General features: G+C 40.3%; 2 protein-coding genes across 16 annotated transcripts in view; one reads left to right on the top strand and one right to left on the bottom strand.

The window, feature by feature from the left end:
- Positions 1-16,032, top strand: part of RpL22 (Ribosomal protein L22) — a 112,476-nt gene that overhangs the window by 75,215 nt on the left and 21,229 nt on the right. The gene's annotated exons all lie outside the window — the stretch shown is intronic.
- nSyb (neuronal Synaptobrevin) overlaps positions 1-16,032 on the bottom strand; it is a 74,798-nt gene that overhangs the window by 42,393 nt on the left and 16,373 nt on the right. Inside the window, exon 3 of one of the 15 annotated variants that reach the window (XM_071691099.1) lies at positions 1,194-1,272. The exons of the other annotated variants lie outside the window; for them this stretch is intronic. Within the exon in view, the coding sequence (XP_071547200.1) occupies positions 1,194-1,272 (79 nt within the window). The remainder of the gene's footprint in view (positions 1-1,193; positions 1,273-16,032) is intronic. 15 annotated transcript variants of the gene reach the window in all.

Consider the following 16,032-nt stretch of genomic DNA (forward strand, 5'->3'; position numbering starts at 1 on the left):
TTTTTACCCTTTTCCCCTTTATACACCTTCTGTTCACTCTGACTGAGCATCTTTCAACATTATAAGAATGTTTACATACAATGATATGTACATGCATTCAGAAAAAACAAATCATACACAAAATGCATTAATAAAAAATAATAAGAATGCTCAGGAAAACCATGTCAAGTCCTATTACATTCACACACCATTCTTACTCAAATTTTTGTATAACAGAGTATGTTAAAAGTTATATTCACTGATAGTGAAAAATATGTAAATATTACAGAACAAACTCTGAGACAACTAAATATCCTTCTATCATGCCAACTTATTCATAATCATAAATAGTCATTACATGGTTAAGCATTCTTAGCCATATAAATGTTCCCACAGTAGCTGACCCCTCCCCATCCCACATTTCTCTTTCTCTCATACTACCATCTCCTCAGTGAGTGTAGTTCATTTACAGTCCACTCATTTTCTTTAACTCTCAAAGCTTTCCCAGTTATATCTAATTTCAAATAACTGATCTTCATAAACTTATAGTAACCAAAGCCAATATGACTCTTGAATCAATAAAGTTAACAGTCTACAGACTGCTATACCAGGTTCAAACAACATTTCTTGTTAAATCTGACAGGGAAAGCAATGGGAAAAATAATAATCAGAACAACAGTCTATATTCTGGGTTTTCAACATAAAGGCAATTAGAAAATACCTTCCAAAAAACAGGACAGATCAACTTTTGTCACCAAGGAAAATATTGTGAAACAGGATGTCTCCCTAATTTTCATAATGTGGAAAACTGGGGTTCTTTAAATGCAACAATGAAAAATTACATAACCATACATAATACACACATGAATGCGAAAAATATTTTTCAAAGGGCAACAAACACAGCTTATATATATAAAGTAGCTTCTTCCAAAACTCAAGTGCCATTGACCCTTACAATAAATCTAGAACCCTTAGCCTCACCAACAGCATGCAACAAGACATTTCACACTTCAGAAGAGAGGCCCCTGGAAGCACAACCTGAAAGGTTATCATTCCAACTAAAGCTCTAACATATGAGCAACAGTGTGGATATTAGTTAGTATGCAGTCTGTCTCCAACAAAAGTAATTAGTGAAAGCAAAGCCCCAACCATAATGTTTCCCTAAAGCTGGCAGGCAGGTGGATAACAGCTGGCCCAGACTCTTGGACTCTCACCTGCTCCTTGATCTAGTTCTGAAAGTTTCAGGTCACGTTCCAATACTCTCTCCACGTTGATTCGCATTATTCCAAAAACCTGTTTAGCCAAAATGCAAGCAATGCAAAAACAAAAATAATAAAAAAGAAATAGCAAACAATGTAATATCTGACACTCTTAGTCTTTATAAAAAAAAGAATTTTACAGGCCTTCCTGCTGGTCAAATTCCTCGTTCTTCTACTTTAAACGTCTCATTTCTAAACGGACTTCAGTGCTTAAACTAACACCCATAATCTCTAATCAAATTTTCATAGAATTTTCTGTCATCCCACAACTTCTAACTCAAAGCAGTGCCAAAATACTTCACAGTAACTACTTTCTACTGACGCATCCAAGGTCCTTTACTTTCTATGCAGCGATTCCTTTTCCTTATTTTTTTTTTCAAACTATTCGCCATTTCCCACGTTAGTGAGGTAGCGTTAAGAACAGAGGACTGGGCCTTTGAAGGAATATCCTCACCTGGCCCTCTTCTCTGTTCCTTCTTTTGGAAAATAAAAAAAAAAAAAGAGAGAGGGGAGGACTTCCAGCCCCCCACTCCCTCCCCTTTTACTCGCCTTCTACGACACGCAGGGAATACGTGGGAAGTATTCTTTCTCCCCCATCCGTGTATATATATATATTTTTTTTTTTTTGCCGCTGTATCCCGCGTTTGCGAGGTAGCGCAAGGAAACATACGAAAGAAATGGCCCAACCCACCCCCATACACATGTATATACATACGTCCACACACGCAAATATACATACCTACACAGCTTTCCATGGTTTACCCCAGACGCTTCACATGCCCTGTTTTAATCCACTGACAGCACGTCAACCACGGTATACCACATCGCTCCAATTCACTCTATTCCTTGCCCTCCTTTCACCCTCCTGCATGTTCAGGCCCCGATCACACAAAATCTTTTTCACTCCATCTTTCCACCTCCAATTTGGTCTCCCACTTCTCGTTCCCTCCACCTCTGACACATATATCCTCTTGGTCAATCTTTCCTCACTCATTCTCTCCATGTGCCCAAACCATTTCAAAACACCCTCTTCTGCTCTCTCAACCACGCCCTTTTTATTTCCACACATCTCTCTTACCCTTACGTTACTTACTCGATCAAACCACCTCACACCACACATTGTCCTCAAACATCTCATTTCCAGCACATCCATCCTCCTGTGCACAACTCTATCCATAGCACACGCCTCGCAACCATACAACATTGTTGGAACCACTATTCCTTCAAACATACCCATTTTTGCTTTCCGAGATAATGTTCTCAACTTCCAAACATTCTTCAAGGCTCCCAGAATTTTCGCCCCCTCCCCCACCCTAGGATTCACTTCCGCTTCCATGGTTCCATCCGCTGCCAGATCCACTCCCAGATATCTAAAACACTTCACTTCCTCCAGCTTTTCTCCATTCAAACTTACCTCCCAATTGACTTGACCCTCAACCCTACTGTACCTAATAACCTTGCTCTTATTCACATTTACTCTTAACTTTCTTCTTTCACACACTTTACCAAACTCAGTCACCAGCTTCTGCAGTTTCTCACATGAATCAGCCACCAGCACTGTATCATCAGCGAACAACAACTGACTCACTTCCCAAGCTCTCTCATCCACAACAGACTTCATACTTGCCCCTCTTTCCAAAACTCTTGCATTCACCTCCCTAACAACCCCATCCATAAACAAATTAAACAACCATGGAGACATCACGCAGCCCTGCCGCAAACCTACATTCACTGAGAACCAATCACTTTCCTCTCTTCCTACACGTACACATGCATGAGTGGGGAAAGATTGACCAAGAGGATATATGTGTCAGAGGTGGAGGGAACGAGGAGAAGTGGGAGACCAAATTGGAGGTGGAAAGATGGAGTGAAAAAGATTTTGAGTGATCGGGGCCTGAACATGCAGGAGGGTGAAAGGCGTGCAAGGAATAGAGTGAATTGGAACGATGTGGTATACCGGGGTCGACGTGCTGTCAATGGATTGAACCAGGGCATGTGAAGCGTCTGGGGTAAACCATGCAAAGTGTGTGGGGCCTGGATGTGGAAAGGGAGCTGTGGTTTCGGTGCATTATTACATGACAGCTAGAGACTGAGTGTGAACCAATGGGGCCTTTGGTGTTTTTTCCTAGTGCTACCTCACACACATGAGGGGGTTGTTATTCCATGTGGGGCGAGGTGGCGATGGGAACAAATAAAGGCAGACAGTATGTATTATGTACATGTGTATATATGTATATGTCTGTGTGTGTATATATATGTGTACATTGAGATGTATAGGTATGTATATTGTGCATGGGTGGACATGTATGTATATACATGTGTATGTGGGCGGGTTGGGCCATTCTTTCGTCTGTTTCCTTGCGCTACCTCGCTAACGCGGGAGACAGCGACAAAGCAAAAATAAATAAAAATAAATAAAAATATATATATATATTATATTATTTTTTATTAAACTTTGTCGCTGTCTCCCGCGTTTGCGAGGTAGCGCAAGGAAACAGACAAAAGAAATGGCCCAACCCCCCCCATACACATATATATACATACGTCCACACACGCAAATATACATACCTACACAGCTTTCCATGGTTTACCCCAGACGCTTCACATGCCTTGATTCAATCCACTGACAGCACATCAACCCCGGTATACCACATAGCTCCAATTCACTCTATTCCTTGCCCTCCTTTCACCCTCCTGCATGTTCAGGCCCCGATCACACAAAATCTTTTTCACTCCATCTTTCCACCTCCAATTTGGTCTCCCTCTTCTCCTCGTTCCCTCCACCTCCGACACATATATCCTCTTGGTCAATCTTTCCTCACTCATTCTCTCCATGTGCCCAAACCACTTCAAAACACCCTCTTCTGCTCTCTCAACCACGCTCTTTTCATTTCCACACATCTCTCTTACCCTTACGTTACTCACTCGATCAAACCACCTCACACCACACATTGTCCTCAAACATCTCATTTCCAGCACATCCATCCTCCTGTGCACAACTCTATCCATAGCCCACGCCTCGCAACCATACAACATTGTTGGAACCACTATTCCTTCAAACATACCCATTTTTGCTTTCCGAGATAATGTTCTCGACTTCCACACATTCTTCAAGGCCCCCAGAATTTTCGCCCCCTCCCCCACCCTATGATCCACTTCCGCTTCCATGGTTCCATCCGCTGCCAGATCCACTCCCAGATATCTAAAACACTTCACTTCCTCCAGTTTTTCTCCATTCAAACTCACCTCCCAATTAACTTGACCCTCAACCCTACTGTACCTAATAACCTTGCTCTTATTCACATTTACTCTTAACTTTCTTCTTCCACACACTTTACCAAACTCAGTCACCAGCTTCTGCAGTTTCTCACATGAATCAGCCACCAGCACTGTATCATCAGCGAACAACAACTGACTCACTTCCCAAGCTCTCTCATCCCCAACAGACTTCATACTTGCCCCTCTTTCCAAAACTCTTGCATTTACCTCCCTAACAACCCCATCCATAAACAAATTAAACAACCATGGAGACATCACACACCCGCGTTTGCGAGGACAGCGACAAAGTATAATAAAAAAAAAATATATATATATATATATATATATATATATATATATATATTTTTTTTTTATACTTTGTCGCTGTCCTCGCAAACGCGGGAGACAGCGACAAAGTATTAAAAAAAAAAAAATATATATATATATATATATATATATATACTTCCCTTAAAGCTTGATTATATATTCATTTCCTTCTTCAGATGCAAGACCTCTTTCTTCCATGGCACTGACAAACTTCCATCAAGCATAAAGCAATATTCCCAACAATCCTTTTAATTTATACTGTACCATGATGCTAAACTTGATCTTTTAAAAAACTAACTGATAGGTTCAAAAATCTTTATCAGTACAAAAGCATCTATTTCACTAACGATATTCACTAATTTCAATGCGTCATGAGAATAAGAACTTCATATATAAGGATATCTACCAAAGTATATCAATCATGAGAATGTTAACCTAAGGTTCGCATGAATTTTTTATAAGAATGAGAAACTAATATTCAAATAAAAAAAATTCAAAAGTTCTAAATTTTTATCAAGAGTGAGAAACTGTAAGAATCAGGAAGCCTGATCACTACTTGTTCCATGTTCCCAAATTCTATGTAACAATCCACAGCCATGTGACAAACACCAATTCAGTACTAATGGCTCATATAAAATACATCCATCCCCCACATAATGGCAGCCAGTTTACTGGAATTTCATTAAAAAATAACTCTTGAATTAGAAAACTAATCTATTTACTAGGATTAAATTCTTTATAACAAAATTCTAAATATGTATTGTCCCCCCCCCTCCAATCTTTCTTGTCTTGGCAACTAAATGACTTTCTGCTGCAATTAAATGACTGCTTTGTTCTCTAACTCTACTGTTTTCAGCAACATACTTATTGTAGTGCATTAATAAAACAAAAATATTATTATGCAACAAGTTTCAGTACATCTCCTTCCTGCTACCTAAACACACACAAATGTAAAAGATCCTCCCCATACATTACAAGTAAGTAAATACAAACAGGTAATTCCACAGGGATAAAAAGAGATTCCAAAGTTTGTCTGATATGATGGCTGACAAAATTCAACTTAAATATACTGAAAGTAGAAAGGGTAGGACACAATGAAAAAAGACCTCAATATGAATATTATCTAGCAGGAAATGACTTGTAGGGATCTACATGAAAGGGACTTGTAGTTGATATTGTCTCTAACCTGCTCTCCCAGAGTCCTACATTAGAACAGTACAGTAGACAATTTGTATGCTGTTAAATATCAGTACAGCATTTAAATTTGTTATTATTTTTATTATTACTTTGCTTTGTCGCTGTCTCCCGCGTTTGCGAGGTAGCACAAATTTATAGATTTAATTTAAGAATTTAATTTATGGATAGGGAAAAATTAAGCAAGCTGTTCACATCCCCCATTACACCAAATCAATAAGTACTTTTCTAGTATGGTCACTGCACCTATAGAATTCCAGACAATTTACAAAGGTCCAAGAAAGGGCAACAAAGATGGGACCAGAATCATGCAAGTTGAGAGCCAAGAGAGCTGAGTTACGAGGCTAGAAGCATTAAATTTGCCCAACATGGAGAAGACGAGAAAGAGGGGTAATACGACTGCAACCTTTTTAAAACAGACTGATACCAATAACAATGAAAAATATAAGGACAGAACAAAAAGACATAATATAAAATCGAGCAAGAAACCTGTTAAAAAAAATTTTTTAAAAAGTACTTATACAGAACAAAAAATAGTGGATGAATGTAATGAGCTGAGTGAAGACATGATAAATGCAGACATGATACAAGAATTGACAAGGTTGTGTGAGAGAAAGTGTTCAAGAGATGGGCCTTAAAAGCATAAAACTCCTTCCCCTTACAGTATATGGAGGTAATTACATAAAGGATGCATGTCAGAGAAGCCTTCTTAAGATGAGCAGAAATCAGTAGAGTGCCAAATGTTTCTGTTCTAGGACAGTTACTCGATGTACATGAATGACTTGCCAGAAGGTATGGACTCTTTCCTGAAAATGTTTGCAGACAATGCAAATGTCATGATGGAACTGAAAAGCAAGGAGGATTTCAAGTTACAAGGGGACCTAGAAAGACTCCACAGTTGGTCTGTAAACAAGTATTTGTAATGCCATCTACCGAGATGATGGGAATGATGGAAAACAAATCTGGAAACCCACATGAGTTATCCCAGGATAATCTTTCTAACATAAAGTGATTCAACCTGGTATAATAATTATTTACACAAGAGCTAAGTCCAAGTACATATGGGATAATGAGGGAAGGGGTAGACTCTAATGTTTTGATGGTGATGTTACTGATTTCTTGAGTCAACTATATATCAACTACTATGTAACTGTTATGCTTTATTTTTCCCTTTTATGCCAATACTGGCCAAAGCCTAGAGAATAAACTACTAAACAGATGATGCCAATACTGGCCAAAGCCTAGAGAATAAACTACTAAACCGAGTTCCTATTTTCAAAGTTTTGATTTCCAAAATGTTTCACTTTCCCATAGCAATCATAATAAGACAAAAGCTGATGCAGAAAAATGGTACTTTAAAAGCAAAGCCCCCAGAGGTTTTAAGTAGAAGCAGGAATCTCTCACGTTAATAATTCGAACTATTCTGACAAAAGTGCATTCCATGTGCATACAAACTCTCAATAACTGTGTAGTTTATTTTCCCACTTAATCATGTAAAACTGCTAATGAACTGAATCATATTTATACATAAAACAAATATAATTTGTACTGCTAAGCAACAGTTTCTATTTTATGGTTATTTTTTCATATACGATAAATAACATGGTTTATATAGCATTAGGAATGTTACTTAAAATGCAGATACCACTTATTCTTGCTGAAGAGAAACAGTAACTTTGTATGATATACAAAAACATTCTATTTAGAACACTTCTAGCATATTTGCATCAGCATAATGTATAGTGGGTTTGTTTATAATGAGTATGGCAGCATGCACAGAAAAGATCTTCTGCAAGCCTCCTGTGCCCCTAGTGCCTCACCCAGCATGATACCCATTAACATCTGCTTCTCCTGATGAAAACTGCAGACTTACTGCACAAGTGCAATGGTAGGCAACTATCCATTCTGCTGATGCAGATATGCCCAAGAAGCTCCAAATAAAAGATCTGTATATATGATGTGAAGTTGCTATTTCCTCTTAGTAAGATTAAGTGGCATCTGCACTTTAGATTGCAATCCTATTGACAATAAAAAACTATGCACACCATATCATTATCATGTATACAAAAAAAGTAACCCTAAGGCAGAAACTATGCAAATCAAGACAAATTTCAATTAATTTCTTATCTACCTATGCCTCTGATGCCTGTTCCCACTTGGAACTTCAAGGGTGTGGCCAAGCCAAGTGAGTTTCCATGATTTGTGAACCCCTCCTGAGAGATTTTAAGTGACTGGGGCCTAAACATGCAGGAGGGTGAAAAGGATTCACAGGATAGAGTGACTTGGAACGGTGTGTTATACTGGGGTCAAAATGCTGTCAACTGACTGAACATAAGCATATGAAGCTGCCAGGGGAAACCATGGAAAATTCTGTGTGGTCTGGTTGTGATTATGAAGTTGTGGTTTCAACAGTGAACTACGCAACAGCTAAAGAATGGACACGAGTTAATGCGGCCTATCTTCATCTGTTCCTTGTGTTACTACTTCACTAATTCTGGAAATAGCGATTATGTATGAAAACATATTTTTTTCTACACTTGATTGCCATTTCCCACATTAGGAACAAAGAAAGGCTGTATCTGCTCATATCCATTCTCTAGCTGTCACGTGTAATTCACTGAAGCCACAGCTCATATCAACAAACAGACGCCACAGACCTTTCAATGGTTTACCCTAGATTCTTCATAAGCCCTGGTGCAGTCCACAATGACCAAGTCAACCCCTGCATATCATATCATTCCAATTCTTTCTGTTCCACGCTACTGCATTTTCAGGAGCCAATCACTCAAAATATTTTTCACTCTATCCTTCCATCTCCAATTTGGTCTCCCTGTTCTACTTGTTCCCTCTACTTCTAACAAACATATCTCTCTCTCTGTCAACCTTTCCTCACTCATTCTCTCCATATGTCCAAACCATTTCAGCAAACCTCTTCAGCTCTCTCAAATGCACTTGTTTTATTACCAAACCTCTTTCTTACTCTTTCATCACTTCCTCGATCAAACCCTCACCACATACTGTCCTCAAACATTTCATTTCTAACACACCCACCTCAACCACACAGTCTTATCTAGAGCTCATGCCTCGCATCCACATAATAATGTTGGGACTACTGTAGCTTCAAACATATCCATTTTTGCCTTCCCAGATAATGATCATTTCCACAGACTTCAATGCTTCCAGAACCTCTGCCCCTTACCCAACCTATGACTCACTTCTACTTCCATGGTTCCATTCACTGCCTGTTCACTTCCAGATATCTAAAACACCACATCCAATTATTCTCCATTCAAACTCAAACTACAACTCACCTGTCCCTCTATATACATATAGCAAGCAGTCACACTAGTGTGCATGATCTAGTATATGCACATAACCAAGAGGAAAATGAAACATTAAGTTCCCAAGTGCACTTTCTTGCAATGATCACATCACTAAGGGAGATACAAGACTTAGGACAGCCTTTGCTACGTTTCCTCATCAACTGACTGTTCTACATCTTTTATCTCAATCTTGCATCCCCCTGACGATGTGATCATTACACAAAAGTGCACTTGGAAACTTATCATGTTTCATTTTCCTCGGGGTTATATATTTTTTACAATTATTATACTTTGTCGCTATCTCCTGCGTTAGCAAGGTAGCACAAGGAAACAGACGAAAGAATGAACCCCCCCCCACATACATATGTATATACATAAAATGCCCATACATGCACATATACATACCTATACATTTCAATGTACATACATACATACACAGACATATACATATATACACATGTACATATTCATACATGCTGCCTTCATCCATTCCTGCTGCCACCCCGCCACACATGAAATGAAACGCCCCTCACCCCACATGCACACGAGGTAGCGCGAGGAAAAGAAAACAAAGGCCACCTTCGTTCACACTTAGTCTCTAGCTGTCATGTGTAATGCACCGAAACCACAGCTCCCTTTCTTCCACATCCAGGCTCCACAAAACTTTCCATGATTTACCCAAGACGCTTCACATGCCCTGGTTCAATCCAGTGACAGCACATCAACTCCGGTATACCATATCATTCCAATTCACTCTATTCCTTGCACGCCTTTCACCCTCCTGTATGTTCAGGCCCTGATCACTCAATATCTTTTTCACTCCAACCTTCCACCTCCAATTTGGTCTCCAACTTCTCCTCGCTCCCCCCCCCCCCCCCACCCCCCCACCCGACAAACACGTCCCCCTTCTCAATCTCTCCCCATGCAACCAAACCACTTCAGCACACCCTCCTCTGCTCTCTTAATTACACTCCCTTTACCACCACCACCTCTCCTACCTCCTCACCACCTACTCAATCAAACCACCTCACACCATACAGTCCTCAAACATTTCATTTCCAACACATCCAACCTCCTCTGCACAACCTTATACACACACACACACACACACACACACACCTATATATATATATATATTTTTTTTTTTTTTGCTTTGTCGCTGTCTCCCGCGTTTGCGAGGTAGCGCAAGGGAACAGACGAAAGAAATGGCCCAACCCACCCCCATACACATGTATATACATACGTCCACACACGCAATATACATACCTACACAGCTTTCCATGGTTTACCCCAGACGCTTCACATGCCTTGATTCAATCCACTGACAGCACGTCAACCCCGGTATACCACATCGCTCCAATTCACTATTCCTTGCCCTCCTTTCACCCTCCTGCATGTTCAGGCCCCGATCACACAAAATCTTTTTCACTCCATCTTTCCACCTCCAATTTGGTCTCCCTCTTCTCCTCGTTCCCTCCACCTCCGACACATATATCCTCTTGGTCAATCTTTCCTCACTCATTCTCTCCATGTGACCAAACCATTTCAAAACACCCTCTTCTGCTCTCTCAACCACGCTCTTTTTATTTCCACACATCTCTCTTACCCTTACGTTACTTACTCGATCAAACCACCTCACACCACACATTGTCCTCAAACATCTCATTTCCAGCACATCCATCCTCCTGCACACAACTCTATCCATAGACCACGCCTCGCAACCATACAACATTGTTGGAACCACTATTCCTTCAAACATACCCATTTTTGCTTTCCGAGATAATGTTCTCGACTTCCACACATTCTTCAAGGCTCCCAGAATTTTCGCCCCCTCCCCCACCCTATGATCCACTTCCGCTTCCATGTTTCCATCCGCTGCCAGATCCACTCCCAGATATCTAAAACACTTCACTTCCTCCAGTTTTTCTCCATTCAAACTCACCTCCCAATTGACTTGACCCTCAACCCTACTGTACCTAATAACCTTGCTCTTATTCACATTTACTCTTAACTTTCTTCTTTCACACACTTTACCAAACTCAGTCACCAGCTTCTGCAGTTTCTCACATGAATCAGCCACCAGCGCTGTATCATCAGCGAACAACAACTGACTCACTTCCCAAGCTCTCTCATCCCCAACAGACTTCATACTTGCCCCTCTTTCCAAAACTCTTGCATTCACCTCCCTAACAACCCCATCCATAAACAAATTAAACAACCATGGAGACATCACACACCCCTGCCGCAAACCTACATTCACTGTGAACCAATCACTTTCCTCTCTTCCTACACGTACACATGCCTTACATTCTCGATAAAAACTTTTCACTGCTTCTAACAACTTGCCTCCCACACCATATATTCTTAATACCTTCCACAGAGCATCTCTATCAACTCTATCATATGCCTTCTCCAGATCCATAAATGCTACATACAAATCCATTTGCTTTTCTAAGTATTTCTCACATACATTCTTCAAAGCAAACACCTGATCCACACATCCTCTACCACTTCTGAAACAATATATATATATATATATATATATATATATATATATTTTTTTTTGCTTTGTCGCTGTCTCCTGCGTTTGCGAGGTAGCGCAAGGAAACAGACGAAAGAAATGGCCCAAACCACCCCCATACCCATGTATATACATACACGTCCACACACGCAAATATACATACCTACACAGCTTTCCATGGTTTACCCCAGACGCTTCACATGCCCTGATTCATATATATATATATATATATATATATATATATATATATATATATATATATATATATATATATATATATATATATATATATTTTTTTTTGCTTTGTCGCTGTCTCCCGCGTTTGCGAGGTAGCGCAAGGAAACAGACGAAAGAAATGGCCCAACCCACCCCCATACACATGCCTTGATTCAATCCACTGACAGCACGTCAACCCCGGTATACCACATCGCTCCAATTCACTCTATTCTTTGCCCTCCTTGCACCCTCCTGCATGTTCAGGCCCCGATCACTCAAAATCTTTTTCACTCCATCTTTCCACCCCCAATTTGGTCTCCCTCTTCTCCTCGTTCCCTCCACCTCCGACACACATATCCTCTTGGTCAATCTTTCCTCACTCATTCTCTCCATGAGACCAAACCATTTCAAAACACCCTCTTCTGCTCTCTCAACCACGCTCTTTTTATTTCCACACATCTCTCTTACCCTTACGTTACTTACTCGATCAAACCACCTCACACCACACATTGTCCTCAAACATCTCATTTCCAGCACATCCATCCTCCTGCGCACAACTCTATCCATAGTCCACGCCTCGCAACCATACAACATTGTTGGAACCACTATTCCTTCAAACATACCCATTTTTGCTTTCCGAGATAATGTTCTCGACTTCCACACATTCTTCAAGGCTCCCAGAATTTTCGCCCCCTCCCCCACCCTATGATCCACTTCCGCTTCCATGGTTCCATCCGCTGCCAGATCCACTCCCAGATATCTAAAACACTTCACTTCCTCCAGTTTTCCTCCATTCAAACTCACCTCCCAATTGAATTGACCCTCAACCCTACTGTACCTATATTTTTATGTATGTTTATTATACTTTGTCGCTGTCTTCCGCGTTAGTGAGGTAGCACAAGGAAACAGATAAAAGAATGGCCCAAGCCACCCACATACACATGTATATACATACATGTCCACACACAGCACATATACATCTCAACGTATACATATATACACACACACACAGACATATACATATATACACATGCACATAATTCATATTGTCTGCCCTTATTCATTCCTGTCGCCACCCCACCACACATGAAATGACAACCCCCTCCCCCGCATGTGCACGAGGTAGCGTTAGGAAAAAACAACAAAGGCCACATTCGTTCACACTCAGTCTCTAGCTGTCATGTATAATGCACCGAAACCACAGCTCCCTTTCCACATCCAGGCTCATGGTGAAGTGCCTGTGGATTGGCGGAATGCATGCATAGTGCCACTGTACAAAGGCAAAGGGGATAAAGGTGAGTGTTCAAATTACATTGGTATACATTTGTCGAGTAATCCTGAGAAATTATATGAGAGGGTACTGATTGAGAGGGTGAAGGCATGTACCGAGCATCACATTGGGGAAGAGCAGTGTGGTTTTATAAGTGGTAGAGGATGTGTGGATCAGGTGTTTGCTTTGAAGAATGTATGAGAAATACTTAGAAAAGCATATGTTTTTGTTAGTAGCATTTATAGATCTGGAGAAGGCATATGATAGAGTTGATAGAGATGCTCTGTGGAAGGTATTAAGAGGATATGGTGTGGGAGGCAAGTTGCTAGAAGCAGAGAAAAGTTTTTATCGAGGCATGTGTACGAGTAGGAAGAGAGGAAAGCGATTGGTTCTCAGTGAATGTCAGTTTGCGGCAGGGGTGTGTGATGTCTCCACGGTTATTTAATTTGTTTATGGATTGGGTTGTTAAGGATGTGAATGCAAGAGTTTTGGAGGGGCAAGTATGCAGTCTGTTGTGGACGAGAGGGCTTGGGAATTGAGTCAGTTGTTGTTCGCTGATGATACAGCGCTGGTGGCTGATTCGGGTGAGAAACTGCAGAAGCTGGTGACTGAATTTGGTTACGTGTGTGAAAGAAGAAAGCTGAGTAAATGTGAATAAGAGCAAGGTTGTTAAGTACAGTAGGGTTGAGGGACAAGTCAATTGGGAGGTGAGTTTGAATGGAGAAAAACTGGAGGAAGTGAAGTGTTTTTGATATCTGGGAGTTAATTTGGCAGCGGATGGAACCATGGAAACAGAAGCAAGTCACGGGTGGGGTGGGGGGAGGAGAGAGAGAGAGAGAGAGAGAGAGAGAGAGAGAGAGAGAGAGAGAGAGAGAGAGAGAGTTCTGGGCGTATTGAAGAATGTGTGGAAGGCGAGAAAATTATCTCAGAAAGCAAAAATGGATATGTTTGAAGGAAAAGTGGTTCCAACAATGTTATATGGTTGCAAGGCATGGGATATATATAGGGTTGTGCGGAGGAGGGTGGATGTGTTGAAAATGAGATGTTTGAGGCCAATATGTGATGTGAGGTGGTTTGATCAAGTAAGTAATGAAAGGGTAAGAGAGATGTATGGTAATAAAAGGAGTGTGGTTGAGGGTGGGCAAGGAATAGAGTGAATTGGATCGATGTGGTATACCAGGGTCGACGTGCTGTCAATGGATTGAATCAGGGCATGTGAAGCGTCTGGGGTAAACCATGGAAAGTTCTGTGGGGCCTGGATGTGGAAAGGGAGCTGTGGTTTTGGTGCATTATTACATGACAGCTAGAGACCGAGGGTGAACAAATATGGCTTTTGTTGTCTTTTCCTAGCACTACCTCGCACACATGCAGGGGGGAGGGGGTTGTTATTTCATGTGTGGCGGGGTGGCGATGGCAATGAATAAAGGCAGACAGTATGAATTATGTACATGTGTATATATGTATATGTCTGTGTGTATATATATGTATACGTTGAGATGAATAGGTATGTATATGTGCGTGTGTGGATGTGTATGTATATACATGTGTATGTGGGTGGGTTGGGCCATTCTTTCGTCTGTTTCCTTGCGCTACCTCGCTAACGCGGGAGACAGCGACAAAGCAAAATAAGTGAAATGAAATAAATATCAAGAAAATATATTTCCTTTGATAATGAAGATTTAGAAAATGTCAAATTAGTAATTATATTTTTTGGTGGATTACTGTCTCTTTTCAGGAAACCCACCCTGAAAATTAGTAATACAGTATGGCATATGTACATGTGTATATATGTATATGTCTATGTATGTTTGTATATGTTGAAATGTACATGTATGTATATGTGTGTGTGTGGGTGTTTATGTATAAACATGTGTATGTGGGTGGGTTGGGCCATTCCTCGTCTGTTTCTTTTATCTACCTCACTAACACGGGAGATGGCAGTTAAATATAATAAAAAAAATACTAAAAATCTATTTCTGTATTCTTAATTTTGGTTTTATCGTATCTTGGGGCCACATTTCTTTTCAGTACAAAACCTTCAGTTAAACAATTCATAGAAAAAGGGGTTTCTACCAGAAGCATTCAACTTGACCTACTTTTCAAAAACCACCTACTGTTATGCAGGGGATGGGTGTACCGGATCAAAATGTTAAGCTGAAGGGAGTAAGAAACCAAAACCAACTGCAAGATCCAGTATAAATACACTATGACATCAAAAGCCTCCTTTTCAATAATTCAAAATTAGATTTCTCCGAGTCATTTCAGGAGACAAAATTCACAATTTAAAAGTCCATCACTTTGTGGAAACTTACAATCCAAAAATCTTTATGAATTTGAGAAAATCTATAAAAATTCTGTAATCTAACTCCATTTACATGGGGTGCAAGTAGCCAAGTTCCTTCGTGGTAATTAATTCTGCAATGCTGGTGTGCCCTGACCCAACCTACAGGCTAACAAACATCTTGGACATGGACTCGCTATCACTACATCTAGACCACATACACATTTCATGTGACAGTCAAAAACAGGAAAAGTTAAACATCCATAAAATGCCACGGTACAATATTTTGCAAAGATAAAATGCCTGCAAGTCATATTATCAATACATTACTATGCTCTGTTATCGCCTCAAATAATACTGGAAAAATCAAGGAAATCTGCAGATCTGCCACAATTTCAATTACA

The sequence above is a fragment of the Panulirus ornatus genome, chromosome 50 (assembly GCF_036320965.1).
Source record: "Panulirus ornatus isolate Po-2019 chromosome 50, ASM3632096v1, whole genome shotgun sequence".
Lineage (NCBI taxonomy): Eukaryota > Metazoa > Arthropoda > Malacostraca > Decapoda > Palinuridae > Panulirus > Panulirus ornatus.